The sequence below is a fragment of the Arvicola amphibius genome, chromosome 5 (assembly GCF_903992535.2).
Source record: "Arvicola amphibius chromosome 5, mArvAmp1.2, whole genome shotgun sequence".
Lineage (NCBI taxonomy): Eukaryota > Metazoa > Chordata > Mammalia > Rodentia > Cricetidae > Arvicola > Arvicola amphibius.
The window spans coordinates 31,276,984-31,298,200 of record NC_052051.1 but is presented as its reverse complement, the minus strand read 5'-3'; the positions used below and the strand labels follow the sequence as shown (position 1 = coordinate 31,298,200).

The window sequence follows — 21,217 nt, the reverse complement described above, 5'->3', positions numbered from 1 at the left end:
GAGCTGCCATCAGAAAGGATATGCCACCCACCACTGCCCACGCTGCTCCTAGCCCTCACTCCACTCTCCTGGCCATTGGCACAACAGCCCCTGGGTGCATTTGGGTTGTGGACCCCAAATCTTCTGTAGAGCCTTTTGGCTAATGAAGTCTTGTAACCTGCTGATTCTGCAGGTGAGGGTGGTGAGCAGATTGCAGAGACAGCCAATCTCTGAATGGAGGACAGTGAAGGGACTGAGCCCAGCCCCTGGGTCCCTCTGAAGTCCCAGAGCTTAGGACCTAGGGAGTCACAGTCACATGTATTCCCGGGTAAAATCCCAACTCACCTGCCTTGTTTTTGTTCCTGCACACAGCGCCTCCACCTCAGTGAAGATGTGGCAGGAGCCACATTCATGGCAGCAGGCAGCTCAGCCCCAGAGCTGTTCACGTCGGTCATAGGTAGGTGACACTAGGCGGATCTCTCAGCCCTTCCCTCCGTGAGAGAAAAGGACTGTGGGGAAGAAGGCCCTCGGATTTGGGTTGTCTGCCATTAACAGAAAATGAAATTCACAGACCCTCCCCCCCACGCCCAAGCAGAGCCTCTTACTTTGCTGTGTTCATTCAGTACTTCTCCTGCGTGTGAACTTTTCCTTGGCCCAGAGCCAGTACTAAGGGGAAACTAAGGGAAAGTCTCCCCTCTGGGTTCCAAAGCTCCTCCCAGTGGCTAGCTACTTCCTGTGGATCCTGAGCATAGTCTAGAAGTAGGAAATGTCCTTCAGGTTCTCCTTGGACTGCAGCTGGACCACTGCAACCAGACGGGTTTTGGTCTGTGTTTCAGGCGTGTTCATCACCAAGGGTGATGTGGGAGTCGGCACCATCGTGGGCTCTGCTGTGTTCAACATCCTGTGTATCATTGGTGTCTGCGGGCTCTTTGCCGGGCAGGTAAGACTGATGGCTTCTTTGTGATGGCGGTACGTGACACACGGAGATGGAGATGTGGAGCTGAGGCAGGAGGCTGTCCTGCTGGAATTCACCCACATGGGATCCTCGGGCAGTGCGACGAAGCTTTCCATCAGACACCTAAAGCCACTGGTATCTGGTTTCCAGACTGATGGAAAAATAGACTTTGCAGCTCCGTGTAGGAAATTAACCAGCCTGACACTTTAACTGTGAACATGGAAATGTGAGCCCGCCCCCAATTTGAGAGTTACTGATCTGCACTAGAATGAGCTAAACTCATTTCCAACGTGATGGTTGCCTCCGAGGAAATGAGAAAAATGAGAAAGAGGGAGGAGAAATAAGACAATTGGTTTCTGCTTAAAGAAGTCGTAGTTGCGCGGTTCAGGGTGCCGCCTTTCTTCCTGCCGCTGAAACTTCTGTAGTCTGGAGGGGCCTCGGAGTCGGGAGTTAAGCAAAGGAGACTGTTCTAATGCCAGGGTTAACCTAGGGCCACTGTCCTTTATGAATAGTCTCAGGAATTTGTTCACAAGTCACCAGAGTGTGATGCTATTGGGCAGCCAGGGTCAGAGCCTAAAGGTTCACGGGGCCTGCAGCGTCCCTACGACTCTCATAGCCTAGCTTCCTCAGAGAAATGGCCATCAGAAATGGCATCCTCTGTTCTCTGCCTAAACAGCCAAGACTCAGTATCACCTAGGAAAACCCGTTTCTGATATTCCAGAGGGACCTGGTAATCCACTTCATCTGATCAAGAACCCCAGTGTGGTCTGTGCCACGCCCTTCTGGAAGTGGCTGGATGGTATAAAGGGCTATGACAGATACTGGGGTCCTTCACCCTCCTGTGTGTTCAGGCCTCTGGGTCTCTCAGAAACTGCTGAGGATGCCATGATGTTTGCCCCTCAGATCTACAGTTCCCATAGAATTCACTCCTATGCTCCATGGCCCATTTTTACTGCCACCATTTCTATGCCAACCCATTTGTCCAGCCTGCCTGCTTGTGTTTGTTCCTTCCAAGTGACAGGCAGAAGGAACACCTTGATCTTGTCAGGCATCAGCTCAGGGCTCCCTGGTGCCCTGGGCTCCTCCTCTCTAGAGGCTTCTGGGCAGGTGCTTTGTTCGTGAAGATTGAGGTCTGTCCCACTCACTAGACTGAATATTTTCTGTTTTCTCCATGACCCGTTGTGTTAAATGTAAGGAGTTCACGCTCTAGCGTTCTTGAATTCTCTTGCCTAAGTAGCGCCGCAGACAGAATGAGCCGCATGCCTGCCTTTACTGCTGTCTTTCTCCCCTGCCTGACCGTCCGACTCGCCACTGCCTTCCAGAGATGAGTAGTCACACCAGCGGAAGCTGTTGCTGTTCGCACTTTCTTAATTAGCATTGTCACCGTTGGCTGTATGATTATTAGCCCGGCCGTTATTAGTGTTGCCATGAGTTCATTAGTCATGTGTACCTGCAGCTTGATTCGGAAGTAAGCCTGAAGGGGAGGAGGTAATGGAAGGAAATGAAACAAATGGCTGGGTGGCGTCGACTCAGTGCCACACAGCTAATTACTTACGAAATGACTGCAGCGTGTTTGTGGCGTGTAATTCATCAGCGGTGCCACCCGTCACAAGCTTGGCGAGAACACCTGCTCATGGTTGTTGGCATCCGTCTTTCTACCTCCTCTAGGTCCTGGCTGGCTGGTCTCACAGGCCCCTGTGACTGGAAAGAGGTAACAACCAGAGTTGTTCCTGGAAGCAGCCACCAGGGTGATCCTAGATGCACCCTTCCTTTTTTTTTAATTTTTTTTTTTTTTTTTTTTTTTTTAGTTTTTTGTTTGTTTGTTTGTTTAGCCTGTGCCGACTTGGGGATTTCCAAAGCCATCCACACTTACCTGTTTTGTGGATTCCCTCACGTCTTTGCAGAAGACATGGAACTGTATTTGGGAAGGAGCATGGGGCAGATAATCAGATTGACCTAGGATGTCATGCTTGCTCTGCTCCTTGCTAGCTGAGTGATTTTGGAGAAGTTATTTTAGCTACTGGAGTCTAATCCTTCGCATCTATAGAGTGGGTATAAGCATGCCTACTTCTGAGCGTTGCCATGGTGATGAAATCTATCGTGTTTGACATTAATAATAGTACTTGGTCTACAAGGACAGTCAAAACAAGTTAGACACTTTTATCAACTCTTGGCAGACTCATCCTGAGGTCCCCACTACCGAATTCCATCCTAGGTCACTGGGAAGGTTTGGCTACTCAGCTGATGGACTGATTGACAAGGGGGTCGTGGCTCCTGTCAGAGACTCGGTGGGGAGCAGCAAGGTCAGGAAGAGGGTCTTGTAAATGAGAACGAAACGGTATATTAACATTATGAGGTCAGAGGACTAGTGGTTGGTCCTAGACAGTCTCATGAGTGGCAGAAAAGAGCAGTCGTCGAGAAGTGAGTGTTGCCTAGCCTCACTCGGGGGGGGGGGGGGGGGGGGAGACACATTCCCAGACTGCAGAGCTGGTGCCCTGAGATGTTACAACAAAGGACAGGAATTGGGAAATGAGTGATTAGTAAATCTAATCACGGGTATCACTTGGCATTATTATTTATATCGTTCCACACTTTCTCCTGGCTGGGAGAATTACAGCGAGCACCCATGGGCCTCTCTAATGCATTTCAGTTTAAAGGGCAGTGCATGAGGAAGTCTGTCACCCATCTAAAACTAAAAGTAATTAAGCTGTAAGGTTTGAGCTCCTGCCTCAATTAGGGTTTTGATGGATTCAGTGTAATTGAATGGCTTCTGTATTAGCAGTTTACAAACATACCCGATACCTTGTGTTTGCCTGAGGTGCTTTGCGGAGTTTTTATGGGACAGGAGGAAATTGCCTCTCAGAAAGTAGCTTGGAAAGAGGTTCTGGGTGTCCCACAAGACATTTACAGAGCTGTGGTCCTCCCAGTTCGTCCTTAAGAACAAAGAACGACAATGAGGTGAAACTATCCAGGTCTTGACGCAACCTTCTAATATATTTTGCATATTGCATTAAAAAAGATTTCATGCCAATTTTATAAAACAATGCGCTTATGAATTTAAATCCCACCATTCGGAGCATGTTAAGCTTCAAGTACATAACCACAAACAGAGAGTAAACAGTTTAACTGCAGCCCAGATTAGGACTTTCATATTCTGGTTATTGCAGGCTGGCAGATGGCTCCGGTTTGTTATAAAAGCTCCCACATTGGCTCCTGGCATCCTTATGATGTCCCTGATGTTCTTTGGCGAGGTCCATCTAATCTTGGCTACCTTTGCCTTTCTTCAAATAGCACCCTGCCTGAGCTGGCTCGTTTACACAAAACAGAGCTGCATCAAGAGGTTACACATCCGGGCTGAAGCTTGCCCTCGTTTGAATATCCCCAGAAGAAGACTTCAGGCAAGGAGTCAAATGCAAGTAGTTAATTTGAAAGGTTGCCCCGAGGAACACTAGCAGGACATTAAGGACATGAGACAGAGAAGAGAAAGCTGTAGACAAAAGCATCAATGAGCATGTTAGCCCTGGGATTTGATTCATCCATGGGGGCTGGTTTACAGGTGTGCAGTGATCTCACATAAGAGGCAAGAGCACTGGGGTACTTACCCACCAACTTCCAAATCCCATTCCATAGGACTCTGGGTAAGAAACATGAATCCCTGAGCATGGAATGCTGTTGGGTGGCCAGTCAGGGTGAACCTTGGGACTCAGAGAAAACCCCAGGCAGAGGGATGCAAAGTTTGCCTACTGGAAGGAACTGAAAAGGTGGGGAGATGCAAATGGGCCCATAGACTAAGACCAAGGCTTCAATATAAGCCAGCTGGATAGACACCATCTTCAACTCCACTGATGAATGCAATTGTGAGGACCAGGTGACAATTTTGAAAGTATAGATATGGATCCGTCGTGGTACAATGCTTGCCTAGTGTGTGTGAGGCTTTGATCCCTAGCACTGCATACATACATACATACATACATGCATGCACACATATATATGTATGTATTTTTAAAGCTTTTAAAATATTATTTATGATTTTTTATTTCCCAAAAGTGACTGATTCCACTCTCAAGTGTATCAATTTAGTATGAATTTACTAAAACTATGATTCTCATAATATAATTGGTAGGTTTACATAAAGCCAGAAAAATCTTAGGATTTACCAAGGTATAATACCCATACAGTGCTATGTGTACATTATATGATGTTTAAAAAAACCTTTCTTTTTAATATGTCAATGTATGTTATTCCTCATGTATCTTTATCATTTTGGACTATGTTGTATAAATAATAATGTTTTTGCATGGATGGATGGATGGATGTGTGTGCGTGTGTGTGTAGTGTGTATGTGTGTTTGTGTGGGTATGTACACGTGTGTGAGGTTTGGGTGTGCGTGGAGGCCAGTGGTCAACATTATGGGTCACAGTCATCCTCCACTGCCTTGTCTCACTGAACCCAGAGCGAATTACTCAGCGGGGACTGTCTGTCTCTGCTCTCCCACTGCCGAGGTTACAGATGGGCCCTGCCGTACCCAGTGACTCCCCAGACTCGGGTCGGTATGTTGGTGAGGAAGCCATGCTGTCTCCTTGCCCAAACAATAAGGTATTGCAAGGAAAACCGATATATACCACATGTATTGCAACCTCTGGAGAGAAAAGTACAAATTAATAGTAACTCTGATAGTTAATTCTGCCCCCAAGTCATAGCTTCATTAAATAAAAAAAACCTTTCTTTTAAAACTGCAATTTCCACAACTCATATTAATAACCATGATAGGAAGTAGGGGGAGTAGCTACTTATTCAGACACCATACCCAGCAATGGTCTGTGAGCATGTGTACAGATGTACCCACTGAGTTTTAAGGTACAGGCTTGAACCATCCTCATCAACAGACTAGGAAATAGACTCTAGAGAGTTGGGAAAGGGGTCTGCTAAGGTAGTTAAACCTAGAACAGACATATCTACTGACTTCATAATCCATATGAAGAGCCACTGATTATAAAACCTCTGGATAGAGCTATAGCATTCTCATTATTAAGCTGAGATTTTCTGTGTCCTTTAGAAGTCTAGGGTGTAGGAGTTGGAACCGTGCAAGGAATGGTCATATCAACAAGGTAGGGGTGTCCCAAATGGATGATGGAAGCACTCGGTACAACTAAGTCGTATCTAGAAGCTTCTATCATAATCCAAAAAGCGTCTTCCACAGCTCAGCTCTTGCTTCACCAATAATGGAGATTCGGGCTGACTGACATAATGGGAGACTCACGAGTCTCCTGTATACATTAGTTCCTAGGTTATTGCTCTCCAGACAAACTGAATACATCTATCACGTTCCAATTCTTGGAATCAATTCAGATCCCCACGTTGGTTAGGGACTATGAAAAGTGAGAATGAAAACCACACACCACCAATTCCAAATCCGGGATTGGAGGTCAGCTATCCACTGTAAATAGGGAGGTGATGGGAGAAGAATGAACTGGAATGACCCCTGGAAAACTAAGGGTTGGGGATTTCCCGGGGGGGGGGGGGGCAGGATGCGCTCGTGGTTGGTACTGTCAGAAGCAAGAAAGCAGCGTGTATGGTGCAGAGATGGACCTGAGCAGTCAATCTTTATCACCCGGGAAAGCAGAGGTTCTCCTGCAGCTTCTGCAGGCTGCCTGCATGGGGAGACAGATTGCAGATCCAGCCCAATTAGATGAGAGGAGTGGCTTAAACTGCCAAAGCCCCATCTTCAGGCTCAGCTCCACTTATCCCAGTGCTGGCTCTGGAGGACAGGGAGCTCTGGCATGAGATCTGAGATGAGGACTGGGATGCCCCAATCCTATAGCGGGTGCGTTCCAGGAGTGTTTTCTTTCTAATCCTGGTGGTGGCAACTCCCTGGCTATTCCCATGTCCTGAAATCAGCCCTGTCTTCAGTCCCCCACACACGTAAGTGCTAAGGCTTTCAGTTTCTGGTGACAGAACACCAAGTTTAACTACATTATAAGTAAAGAGAATTCAATGGTGTCTCTAAAACTAAACAGGAACGTGTAGGGTTTGACCAAGGCCCTATCCCCATTGTCCTCTTGCCTCTAATCATCTCTGTCATATTAGTTTTCTTTGATGAAAAAGAAAAGGCTATAGCTAATTCAGGCCTCATATACACATACCACATGGGTCAAGAAAGGAAAGAAGGAAATGTCACCTTGTCCACCCTGCTGTCCAGCCCCTACGTAATATCATCAAACAGAAAATCTGGATGGGCCCATCGGATTTGACCAACTGTTCTGACTAGGGTTACCAGATTAGCTTAAGTTGGCAAGAACTACCCACCGATGCCTTCTCTCTAGAGATAAGAATCTGATCTACTCCACCCTTCTGGTCCCCCCCCCCTCCTTGTCTTGCAGTACAGAGTCAGAGATGAACTGACTGAGCCTGCCCTGGTTCTCAACCTGTCTCACTGATTTCCTTTCCTGGCCTGGTCTCACACAGCGCTGCCACTGGCATTTATATGGACATATGCTTGGGTGTGTGTGTGTGTGTGTGTGTGTGTGTGTGTGTGTGTATGAGAGAGAGAGACAGAGAGAGAGAGACAGACAGACAGATAGACAGAGAGAGACAGAGACAGAGAGAGACAGAGACAGAGAGAGACACAGAGAGAGAGAGAGAGGAGAGAGAGAGAGAGAGAGAGAGAGAGAGAGAGAGAGAGAGGTTTGTATTACTGTGGCCAAATAACTGACCAAAACCTCACCTGGAGAAAGGGTTTGAATCATGGTTTCAGAGTTCGTGGTCTCTTGACCTCATGTAGCTGAGCAGTGATGATGGGAACAAGTGGCAGAGACTCTTCTTGATGCACAGAAATCAGATGGTGAGTCTAGAAGGAAACAGGAATAATCCACACCTGAGAACCTGCCTGCTGTCCTATAATCTCTAGATGGATGCCAGCCCCAGAATTTCTAGAGCCTCCCAAATTTCTAGCACCACCTGAATGGAGACCAAGCCTTCAAAGCATGGGCCCCTGGAGAACATTCTACATTCAGGCTATCATGGTATATTTGTCTCTTTTTTATCAGAAGCTTCCAAACCGCTTTTCCAAGTGGGTACCTGTGTCCCCTTCCTCCCCCGAGCAGTGAGATTGCAGGTATTTGCATCATCGCCGCCACTTGCTGTGGTCAGTTTTACTTCGTTGCCTATGATCAGAGTCATTTCAGCAAACAGGAAGAGTGCCTCTCTGCATGTTTAGTTTGCGGTTAGAGGCATGGCTCTGAGCAGCTTTTCCTGAGATTATTTGGCATCTTCTTTGTTGAAAAGTATGTTCAAATCTATGTCCGTGCTGTCATTGGGACCTTGTTTCTTCCTTACTCTCTTGTCCCGGCAGTCTCTAAATCATGGCACTCAACTACTCCTCTGAGTCCTTCTGTCCAATTTGTTTTAATTTCCAAATCAATAGCGAGTAGGGCCATTAGAAATGATTTAGCATGGCCATAGGGATGTTTTATTCGTGCTGTTGCCCTCCTTTGGGTTTGCAAGGGAGGTACTCAGAAACCACACTCGTCAACTGTGCCAGAGAAAATAAAGAGGTTGGTGCCCTTGTGCCCAGCAAAGCAAACTTAGCAATAACTGAGATCCAAGATTTTCAGAAGTATGCAGTGGAAAGCTGAAGTCCCTGGAAGGTAGGGTGAGCGTTCCTCCCATGGTAAGCCTCACGTTGCTCCTGGAAAGTAAGCTTCAGGTCACTGCCTGCCTCCTTGGCCTGCCTCGTAAGGACTGGCTGTCTTCCAATGAAAAGGGAGCCCAGAACCTTCTCTCCATGCTACAGAGCATCCTTCAAAGAGGAAAGACCAACTTTGAGACCTAAAGCCATTTCTTCTAGGGACGATTTCTTGTTCTTGTGACAAAAAGACCTAACAGAAGCATCTTAAGGACGGAAGAGTTTATTCTGACTCTCAGTTTGAGGGTGTAGTCCATTGTGGCAAGGAAATCATGCTGGCAGAAGCATTGGGTAGTTGGCCATATTTCACCCACAATCAGAAAGCAGAGAGAGATGAATGCTGGGGCTCAGCTGTCCTCCTTCATATTCAGTCCAGACCTCAACCCACGGAGCGAGCACTTGCCCATCAGGCACCGGGCGCGGTTCCTGCATCTTTAACTATATTCACTAGTCCTGTCCTCAGATAACTGTGGAGACCATCGTTCTCAAAAGAGGAAACTGAGGCTCCGAAATGTTTAGTAATCTCACCACACTAGTGCCTCAGAGGCTCTGGGACCGCAGTGTCCAGCGAGGGGCATTGAAACGTCTGCTGCTTTCTCCAGTTTTTATGATAAGTCTCACACCCTAAGCTGCCAGGCCAGGCATATGACAGCCATTCCAATCACTCCATCACAGATTGCTGCCTTTCTAATCATGAAACCCGTAGGAAGCAGAGGACATGAACAGGTTGACCGCCTCCTTTACCCTCTCCTGGATGACTTTACAGCACCGGTTGAGCTCACAGGCATTGGGCTATCTTAGCTGCACAAAGTCTACCTCCAAAAAAATCTGCCCCAGGGACTCCGGTACTCTGTCCCTTGTCACAGAGACTCCTCATTTCCTGTATGCCCCTTATGTGCCAGCAGGCCCACACAGCAAAAGGGGTGAAACATTGGGATCATAGCCCTGTAACTCCATGTCAGACAAAAGAACACAAGACACCTCCCTGATGCAGGGGAGCACAGGCATTGACAAACCCTGAGAGTGTGTGGAGCAAGAGCATGAACCTGCCTCCTCAGTTCCTTAGGCTTCTCTCCAGACTTCATCCTGGTCTCACTTTTTGTCACCATGTATATGCAGGACAGTGTAAGCTATGACATAATACACTAGGTGTCATGATCTGAGCATAAGCAGCTACAGTCACAATACCTGTGGAAGGATCCAGTGCCACACCTGAGGCTCCCCAATGCTTGAAATTATGTACCTGTTTATAGACAGTATTTCTGAAAGGCGGTTTGTCTGGCATCTGGGGATGTAAAGACAGAGTAATTATCCACTGAAGAATGAACCCAGAGCAAGCGTCAGACCTGAACTGAATTTCTGTCTCAGTAAGCTCTTGATTTAACAGGGTTCACTGAGTACTTACAACCTGCTGGGCACTGTTCAGCACCAGAGATGCCGGCAAGAAGAACTGCATTCTAGCGTTAGACTATGAGCCATAGGATATATTAAACATCCAACAAATATGGCAGTTGGTAGGTAGGGATGTAGAAAGATGGATGAATGATGGATGCCAGATGGGTGGATAGAGAGAGGGAGTGCAAGAGAAAGAGAGAGAAGGTATTCCACTTGGTGTGGGGGCTAGGAAGAAGGTGTGGTCTCAGTTAAGAGTCGATGCTATGAGGGAAAAGAACAGCATAGGAAGAGGCTTATAGAGGATACACGGGAATAAAAGGTCTGGACTTATAAAGAATTTCCAGGAGCTTCACCACCACAAATGCTGCTAGTTCAATGCAGCGGAAAATACTCCCTTCCACCGTAAAGAAAATGGCGTCACTTTAGTCTAGACTGATTCAGGTGGCACTCTAAATGTGAGTCACTTTGAGCAGAGGGGACATACCATCTGAAGAGACACACCACTGCTGTCCCTGGAAATACTCTAGAAGGCTGGTCTATTAGCCTCACAAGCCAGAGCAAAGAAATAGCAATGCGGAGGGTTTTAGGAAGATGCATGCCCGGTGGCTACTGCTGCTTCCAGCAACAGTGAACATTTGAGGCGACAACAAAGACACAGGAAAGAATGACAGTATCAGGCCATAAGCTCCCCAGAGCATCTCTGCCTGGCTTCTAAGGTAAGACTAGAATCAAGGACCTGAAGAGACAAAACAGTTCATAAAGTGCTTGCCATGCATGCATGAGGAGCTCAGTTTGGATCCCAAACATCCATATAAAAGCTAGGTAAGGTGGCCTGCATCCACAACCCCAGTATAAGGGAGACACAGGTGTAAAGATAAGCAGACTCCTTGAACTCTCTGGTCAGCTACTCTGGTCAATAAAACCCTGTCTCAAAACATAGGATGGAAAGAGAAAGACCCCAACCTTTGACCTCCACATGCATACACAGAAACGTGAATTCACATGAACATGTGCACAGAATAGCATCAACCCCTGATGAGTACTCGCTTGACCTTTGAGCAAAGACTAACTGAACTGTTTCAGCACAGCCCATGACAGAAAGGCTCATATATGATCTTAGAGCACTCACAATTCCCCCAAAGTCTAGTACACACTGTAGGGGACATTTCTGTGCCCTGCAATTCAGTTCTGTCCCACCAACCAACTCCCAAATAACCACACAGAGACTTATAAGCCCAGAGCTTATAGGCTTATTACTAACTAGCTCTTACAACTTAAATTAACCCATATCTATTAATCTGTTGTTGCCACGTGGCTCATGGCTTCTTACCTCATACTCTACACATCTTGTTCCCTCTGTCTCTAGCTGGCAACTCCACCTTTCTTCTTCCCAGAATTCTCCCAGTTTGGCTCTCCCACCTAACCTCTTCCTACCAAGCTATTGGCCCGTTGGTTCTTTATTAAACCAATGAGAGCAATGCATATTCACAGTGTTCAAAAGGATTAATTATTCCATAGCAACACACAGACTAAGGAGCTTCTGATGATTGCCTGTCCAGTTAGATGGATGAAAAGGCAGATGTCACCGTGTGACACAAAGTGTATTGAGACACAATCAGTAGAAACAGTAGAAACTCTTTGAGCAGAACCCCAGACAGTCACATATAGAGTGGCAGTTCAGTATGGCCACCCCTTCATTGCCTGCTCTGCATAGTAACTTAGACAGTGATGATCTCTGCTCTCCCAGAGCTTACAGACTGACATATGGGCTTAGCAATAAATAAATAAATAAATAAATGAATGAATGAATGAATGAATAAATGAATAATAAATGAATAAAAATACATTTAAAAAACATATAAACCAATAAGTGATGAAATCATAGTAAAATTTTATTCTAAAAAATGTGTTGGTAATGGTGTAGGGGTGATCTGTAGAGAAGACAGAGGATTGACTCTAACAAGGGGAGGTCTCTCAGAGGAACCCGTAATTATGAAGGCAACACCATAGGAAGGAAAAGGAAATTCCAAGTGGGAAGGTGAATCAGAGTGTCCAGACACAAAGCAGTTAGACAGGGATGAGGGTCCTAGAAAAGGCTAGTCTGGAGCCTGGTGCAGAAGGTGAGTGTGATAGAGAGATTGGCAGGGACAGATAAGGTCTGACCAGGGGTGTTGGGTGGAGATTGGGGTGCCGTGGGGAGCCACTGAAAAGTTCAGATCCCCATAGTAATAATATCTGATTTGTACTCAGAGAAAATCACTCACTGGGGGAAGGGTTCTGTGGAGGAAAGATGGCAGCAGGGACCCTATTGCTATGAGAGACTTGAGTGCATTCTGCAATTGGAGGGATAGTGAGAAGTGGCCGCTGGATTTAGAGCATGTCCCAGAGGTGACACTGAGAGGATAATGAATTGGAAATGGCAGTGAAGGAAAGTGATAAGTCACAGCACACGCTGGGACTTTTAGCCTGAACAATGTCAGTGGGCTACAGGATATTTATTGACTCTATCAGTGCTGATAGATTGGTCATGAGAAATTAGAACCTGTTTCCACTGAATATGTTGTAAAGTCAGCAATTCCTTGTCAGATCCAGAAACATGGGTGGGTCACTGAAATAACAAAATGGATCGCAATAAAAAAATAGCTTTTTTACTTTTTAAATTATTATCCTTTTTAAATTTTTTGATTAAAATCTAAGATTCCCCCTTTTCCTCTCCAGCCCCTCCCTCATATCTCTCGTTGTTCTCTCTCAGTTCACATCTTCTTTTTCTTTGTTATATTTACATTAATGCCAAAATATATAAATACAACTTACTCAGTCTGTTTGGTGTTCTTTGTATGTGATTTCAGGGGTGACCACTTGGTATTGGATAGCCAATTAGGGAGCTCACCCCTATGGAAGACTACTTCTCCTGTTGTTATCATTCCTTGGTTGCCCGGTGGGACCCACCCCTAAACAAATTACCTTTTAACTTAATTTTAACTATAAAACCAACATTTTTAACTAAAAGCTCTATCACCTATCTGCTACTCCCCAGCCATTTTTATTTGGTAGTTATTGTCACTACTAGTCCCACAGAACCTCTCTAAGCAACTGAAGTATCAAGGAGACATGACTCCCATTGGTGGGGCTAATAGTCAAAACACTGGCTGGCCAGTTCCTTGGTGGACTAAAGTATTCAACTGTATCAAACTCTAAATTTGTCTTATCAAACATATGAAATTCAAGAATTCATTGCTAGGGTCAAACTTCTAATCATTTTCTAAGTATTAACATCTTATAATGAACTAAAGTAAACACACAAAGCTTGGGTAGCACTACCCAGCTCAAAATCAATGTATATGACTTTCAAATTGACAAAGTTTCCCAGACTCCTATCAGCCATGGTAGGAAGTAAACAATCGTGATCGACACTTTCACTAGTGTCAATTGACCCATCCATTCTGTTTTTCCCCAGATACCTGTATGCCCAGTTAAAGCTTGGCTAGCTCATCAGCTCACACTGGACTGCAGAACCATCAGGCTATCTTCATCCCAGGTTCTCTAACCTCCAGAGAGTCCGTACCATCAGACAGTAAGGGCTCAATTTGCAATTTTAAATGCAGAAGCAGTGGAGAGAACCCATGAGAAGTTCTATGAGCTTTCTGGTTTTGTTTTTCTAGGGTGACAAAACCCTTTTCTAGTCCACTTATTCTCACTGCGTGCCAATCTCCCTTGACATGCGTGAGGTAAGTCACCTATGCCCTCCTCCCCCATCCAGCAGCTCTTTCCTGCCTTCCCTCCCTCCAACTCCGCATTTAAATGGAAAGTCTTAGGCCTGGACCTGATTCTGACTCTTCAAGTGAGAAAAATAAGTGCTTTTCGCTGGCCTTTCCAGCTCATGTGTGGAACACATGGACAGTGGCGTTTGTTAACCAAATATCTGGTTTTTCACTAGCAAAGCAAGATGTTCTGTCCCTGCCCAGAACCAATCAAGGGACTGCTTGGCAAGGAGGGGGGAGTCTGTCCTCCTTTTCCTGTAGTGAGACAGACAGACATAAGTGGCCACTCCTTAGGAGACAAGGAAGAAATCTGGTCTGTGTATGCTTTATTTATTTGTGACTGTTTTCCTCAAGTAGGAAGCTATGGCTACAGAAGGAGCATGGAAAATTCGAACTGGGGGGCACGTGGTATGCTGGCCAGCAGCTGGAGAGTCAGGATGAGGTGGGCTGGCTAGTCACCATTATCCCCACAGCCTCCGTCATTCCCAGAGCTCTGTCACGATGCAGTAAACCTGATTTTTTTTCCACTGTCTTTGATTACTGCAACATGCAGCTTTCAAGACACGTGTCCTGCCTCCCCACCGAATCATTTATTTTTCCTTTTTAAAAAACAATATACAAACCGTCTTTTGCTCCCAGTTATTCTGTTTTTATTGTAAATTAAAAACAGCTTTTGTGCTAATCGCTATTCTTTCAGGAGGGATCTCGGTTGAGTTAATACAGAATTATATGTATTAACTCATTTCATCCTTAGATCAATCCCATGGTGTAGATACTGTTTTTTTTTTTCATTTTACAGATAAGAAAGCAGAACCCAGAGAGAGAGAGAGAGAGAGAGAGAGAGAGAGAGAGAGAGAGAGAGAGAGAGAGAGAGAGAGAGAGAAACTTGCCCCAGGCCACACATTCAGGAAGAGCAGGGCTAGGATTTGGAGCCTGGCAGTTTGGTCACGGAATGTACATTCTTAATCTCTGGACAGCAAACAGAAGCTGGTGCCACAAAACAGTGCCGAGGAGCCTCCATGCAGGGGGCTGCAGATGCACGTGGTTCATGAAGGTAGAGGTGTCCTAGACTGTGGTGCACTTCTCTGTGGTCTAGAAGATGCTTTCTCTGGAGTGCCCCTGAACCTCTTTGTTGGAGAACCTCCTGCAGAAAACGCTGCGGCTGACCGCCCAGGTGGCCAGTCATCTTGGAGTGAAAAACAAGATCACGTTTTCTTTTAGAGCTCAGCCTCCATCCCGAGCTACGTCTACATGTGCCCCGGTGGTGGAATTTAGGCGTGATTGAAATGTGGCATTGAATAAAAGGGATTTTTGAAGCCTCTTCTGATATTGGTGCCTAATTCTGCTATGCTTTAGTGCTTTGGAAGTCTGCTGCAAAGAGCAGTGGGGTCCTCGCCTCCCCTTACCTCGTGTTAATGCTGGTGGCCGAGGATCGATTGATTCCGCTCTTCTGGCGAGTGGGCAGTCTCTTAGGAGAGTCAGGTCTGCTCTAGGAATATGGAGGAAAGACTAGCCGGGGGCAGACAGGTGATTCTTAGAAGGGGGTCAAAGCCCATAGAGGCCCCTGATGACATGTAGTTTCTTTCTCAAATCCACATTTCCTCCAGAGCCCTGGAATGCTTTGACCCATACTCTCTGTGGAGGGCGGAGTATTGCTGATGAAATGCCTCGCTGCTCCTGGATCAAAGTGGTAAACCAAATCAAAATAGGAAATAGCTATTGTTATGGAAGTGAGGGGGCAGCCCCCACCACTGACAGGCTTGCCTCACCGGAGCTCTGGCTATTGACTCTGCCAGCTCAGCCTAGGCAAACCATAGGCAGTCGAGTTCCCAGCACTTCCTAGACGTGTATATAGATTCTCTTGGGCAGTTAAGCCCTAGCAGAGCCCTAAATAAGGGACTTGAAAGCTTTCAAGAATCACAAGACCATTCTTCAACACTGTCATAAAAACCCAGATCTACAGTTTTATTCATATATATATATATATATATATATATCAAGCTAAATATATTTTTGTAATTTCTCTGGCAATAAAATAAAATAATTTTTCTTATATGGCATCTCCCATAAATGAAAGTACATTTTAATAAAATGTGGCTCTTCGAGTTTTAATGGAAGCGAGCATTTAAGATGTATGGCTCTAATTCTGGCCCTCAGCAGAAAGAATGAGTGTAAATATCAGTCATCTTGTATTAAATGTGCAAGCACTGAGCCAGCATTTTTATATGGTTATTAAGGATGAGTCCTAATTCTAGCCCCTCTGACTCTTGACTGTGTGGCCTGTGGAAGCTACTTGACCTCATTACGACTTAGGTTCCTTGACTATTAAAGGAAGATGATAATTTTATTATAATCATCTACCAAATAGAGTTGTTGTGGTGCTCGAATATGTGTAACAGTGGGAAGACCACTGCTTTGTGGGGAATAATAATATAATATAAGCAATCCGCTCAATAACAGAGGATAGTGTCATCGTATCTGGGGCCTGACAGGACTGTAAAATGACCTTCTCAAGTTCAAGTGTTTGAACATTTGGCCTTCGACTGGTGGCATTCTGAGAGATTGTGAAACCTCTTAGGGGGCTGGGCCTAACTTGAAAAAGTGCGTCGCCGAAGTATTTCTCTAATTATTCTTTATCTATTAAAATCGGGAATTAGATATCAGTGTAAGAACCTGAAAGATCAGAGGAGTAGGGGAGCAGCCACCAGTGACGTCTTACCTCTTCCATTCCTTCCTTCAAAAACGTTGAGATCCTCTCTCAACCCTGCCTTACTACTTCCTGTCTCCTGTCTGTCCAAATCTCTCTGGTTAGTTTTGGTCAACTAGTAGCTCGCTCTGCCCTCTGACTAACAGCAGGCTTTATTTTCAGAATGGAATAAAAATATCACACCGCAGGTCACTGGTGATGGTGAACCTTAGCAGAGACAGTCTTGGCCTCGCATGCAAGTGTTCTGTGTTTCTTGGGCCACACCATGTAACAAGCTAGACTTCAGGCTTTCTGTACCATAGACAGCTGAACAATGCTATGGCTTCCTTGCTATAATAAACTATAGCCCCTCAACCATGAGCCCAAATAAATCCAAACTAAGTTGCTTCTGTCCTGTATTTTCTCAAAGCAGGGGGAGAAGTTACTAACAGACAGTGTGACAAAGTAAAGTTTTCCAGCAAGAGGAGAGTTATTTAGAAACATGCAGCAAGTTATAGCAAAGCTAAGCTCCACACTCAGACATGCCTGGCCCCAACACCCATGTATTTCACCTCCACATGGAAGACCCTTGGGTAGATAATAGGTCCATGGAACTTAAGCATGAACACGATGAGCATGTGAATTAGCATGAACATGGCATCAGGCCTCTGCAGGACTTCCCTGGTCTCTGTGGCAATGTTCCTTCCCAGTCTTCCTCGGTTTCCTAATCTTGCCCCGCCCCACGATGGAACCCATCCAGATCCTCAGCTGCTGAACTTTTACCCCTGCAGTCCTACCATCTCAGCCTTGTTGCTGCCCCAAACCTTGGTTTGGCCTCCTTGCCCAATGTGGAGCAAGGATTTAGAGCAGCTCTTACACAGGGCACCTTGCCTTGGCTCTGTATTCAGCAACTCTAGCTGCCCACTCAAGCATCTCCCACCTCTTTGGTTCCCAGATTCGTTACTCTGCTCTGTGAACACAATCCTTGGCTAACCAAAGGCAAGGCCTGGAAACTCCTCTATCTTGGATTGCCAGAACAGGAGACACACCCCGATTCTAGCTATCTGTACTGTCCTCTACTCCTGTGAATCTTACAGCCCAATTGAAGTCTCATCTTTCCCTGAACAAAAGAAGTCATAAGAACCACGCTGGCAACTCAGCCAGAATCCAAGTGGGATTTGACCCTTTCTCGTCCCAGAGCTCCTGGATTCCAGAGTATCTGGCTTGTGATACAAGTACTACAAATTTGAACATTGTTCAAGATGGAGTTAATGACGTGTGAAGTGCTTGAATTTTCCTGGAAGGAGGGTGTGAGTTGGTTTTTCTTAGCCTAAACAATATAGTTACTATTCCACATGAATAATTTTGCTTCATATCACTATGCAGATATATAAATCTAGATCATACTTATCACAGTTTACTGTAAATAGCCTCATCAAAGTCTGATTAAGAACAGGTAAGTTTTACTCATAATCTCTACTGTAATTAATATATTAAGGATCAGCGGGCTGCGATCCCACCCGGCTCCTGCACAGCTAGCTTTATACCCAAAATAATTACATGGAAACTGTATTCTTTTAAACACTGCCTGGCCCATTAGTTTCAGCCTCTTATTGGCTAATTCTCACATCTTGCTTTTACCCATATTTAGTAATCTGTGTAGCACCATGAGGTGGTGGCTTGCCGGGAAGATTCTTAACCTGCATCCATCTTGGAGAGGAGAGCTATGGTGACTGCCTGAGGCGTCTGCCTAACTCTGCTTTCTTTCTCCCACAGTTCTGTTCTATCTATTCTGCCTACCTAATTTTCTGTCCTATTAAAGGTCCAAGGCAGTTTCTTTATTAACCAGTGAAAGTAACACATAGACGGGTGACCCTCCTCCATCAAATAAAAATTAAAACAACCAGATTAGTAATGATATTTTAAAATACATAATTACTTGTACCACCCTGAGGGCCATTGTGTGCTGCTGTGCTGTGTTCTTTTTATGCATTCTTCTATTTGATCTTTCCAGAAACCCTTGAGGATAGTCCTGTCATTACTCCCATTTTATATATGGCAAAACAGAGTGTTCAACAAGGGCAGTGTCAGTGGTTGGCCTAGGAGCTTTGTGCCCACCCACTCAGCACCAAGCCCCCACCATACACTTGCTATAAGGATAGGATTTTGGAAAGCCATTGAGTGTCTATATCCAGATAGATTCTCTGTCTTCTTACAAAACCGAGCTCCACCAGCATCTTTTCAGTGTCCCCTGGGTTAAGTGTCCAATGCAAGCTCCAAATCCAGGTCTGGACAGCCCTAGAATTCAGGCCACTGACACCCTCCTCTGTTTGTCTTAAAGCGATCGCCCACACTAAACAGAATGACTTGAATACTCCCACTTCGCCATCTTTCCTTTTCTCCTTCCCTTCCTTCTTCCCTCCTCCTCCCTCCTCTCAAGCCCTCTCTCTCTCTTTGTATACACAGAATCCCTGCTCCCTGCTCTGTCATACAATAAGCTTGTCCAGTACTGATGAGAGAGCGCACACTGGGTTCCCAACTCTCTCCCCACAGGACAGTGCCTGGCAACACAGGGAGTGGCTAGTTGTCCAGTTCACATGTCCTTTCAGAAGACCCCTTTCCACTATCATTAGGAGCATCATCCCTCCCTGGTGGATTTACCACACCCTCACCATGGTCCAACATGAGCCTGTTCCTCAGGAAAAGCCTAATATACCTTATAGTGTGTGTAGTTAGGAGTTTCTGTCTCTGGGGAAAAGCCACCTGCTCTTTGCAACCATGTAATTGCTCCTCGTGATCCTAGTCAAAGAAATGAAGTTTACCCAGTGAAGTCCTAAATTTGAGTTTGAGGCCAAAGAATCCTACACATAATTGATCTCTAGCCTTGATGTGGCCAGAGCTGGACATGACTCACTAAATCTTTGGGATTAGGTTTAAACTCTGAGTGAGCTTTGATCTGAGTGCCTCTGGCTACACCATGGCATCTGCCCACTGAAGAGATAAGCCCAGCAGGGCATGATGTACTCAAACTCTGAAAGGCATAGGAGACAGTTTTCCTTTGGATGAGGAAAAGCCTTGCTGAGAGCGATGATTTCTGTTCAGTTTTGCATCTCTGAATGTCTCTCCTTTCCCGAAGAAAAGAAATCAATGTGGGATGGAGTTGGTATCAGGTATTTCTGAGGTGGTTTGCCTGCTTTTTGCATTCCTGTATCAAGTGGGTCCCATCAGAGATGAGATCAATAGACACCAGAAATAGTGACTTCATCTACGTGACTAAATCCTTCACTGAATCTGCAGGCTTGTTTTCTAGCAGCCTGGCTATTGTCAAACCTCCTGGTAGATGTATGAAATCAGGTTTCTCTAAAAGGAAAAAAATGAGATTTCCCATAGATTTAGAATGAGAATCCATATTGCCCTTTGGATTTTATTTTTTCTTTCATTATTTTCATATCGTAAATTCTTGGTGCATTTTGAAATTAAGTGTATTTTGAAACTAGGTATGCACGTGACCCATAAAATGCCTGTGACCCTCTGGGGTCATCTGTCCTGGTACTCAGGTTCCCACTGTGCCTAATGCATAGGAAGAAGACAGCTGAGCCAGCTATTGTCCCTGTCGCTTGTGGGCTACCCTGAGTACCACTGTTCACCGCTCTGTGAGGGATCCCAAGGAGAGCTTGAGGCTATGGTGCCTTTATGTTACCAGGACAGGAAGAGATCGTCACACTTCCCCAGACAACACCAAATGGTCTAATCACTCAATCAGTGAGTATTTACCAGGGCCAGTTCTAACAGTGTATCCATAACAGTGACTAAAGAGAGGACAGGCTTCTCATGGCCTGCCGCTTTGGTGCTGCAGAGGGTCAGAGTAACTACAAGGTTGGGAGTGTAGCTCAGTGGCAAAGTACTTGTTTATCATGTACAAGCATGCTTATCGTGCACATACCAAAACTACCAAAAGGAGGAGGAAGAGAAGGAGGAGGAAGAGGAGAGAAGAAAAAAAAAGAGGATGAAAAAGAAAATCAATTTTAAAAACTTCAAAAAAGAGGGTCTGGAGATAATAAACTTAGATTCTTACATATGTTTTCTCTCTGTCTCTCTGTCTCTCTCTCTGTCTCTCTCTCTCTCTCTCTCTCTCTCTCTCTCTCTCTCTCTCTCTCCCTCTCTCTCTCTCTCTCATTTATAGCATCACCCAAGGATGATTCTGTCAGAGCTGTGAATATCTTTGGTCATTTGTCCAAAACCCTTCATTACCGGTGTCAAAGAATTTCCACAGTTGCTTTTCTTCATCTCTCCCTGGCCCTGTGGTCTCTGACTTTGACCATGAAGCATAAACCAACTGTCTGCCATAGTTTTGTAGTTTAAGTCAGATTATAGCTAGTCTAAATCCTAATGCAATAGGAACAGGCCTTTGGGGGCAGGTTGGAGCTACACACACACAGTCACACACACACACACACACAGAGAGAGAGAGAGAGAGAGAGAGAGAGAGAGAGAGAGAGAGAGAGAGAGAGAGAGAGAGAGAGAAAGAGAAAGAGAGAGAGAGAGATTATGTTTTCTTGAGAAATTAGAGTATTTGACCAATATGGTGGCCACCCTCCAGATGGCGCGTCATTGATTTGCAGTCCTCCAGTATTAAACCACACTAACACCAAACTCTGCTCTGTGTCACTACAATATATTGTAGAAATGAATGGCATGTGGTTCTTGATGCGACCATGAAAAGCATGTAAACTTCTGCTTGCCTTTTTGTTGGATCA

At 45.4% G+C, this 21,217-nt stretch overlaps 1 protein-coding gene across 1 annotated transcript in view; it reads left to right on the top strand.

Moving 5' to 3' along the window:
- Positions 1-21,217, top strand: part of Slc24a3 (solute carrier family 24 member 3) — a 472,748-nt gene that overhangs the window by 343,777 nt on the left and 107,754 nt on the right. Inside the window, 2 exon segments of the mRNA XM_038331148.1 lie at positions 352-436; positions 816-919. Coding sequence (XP_038187076.1) covers positions 352-436; positions 816-919 — 189 coding nt within the window.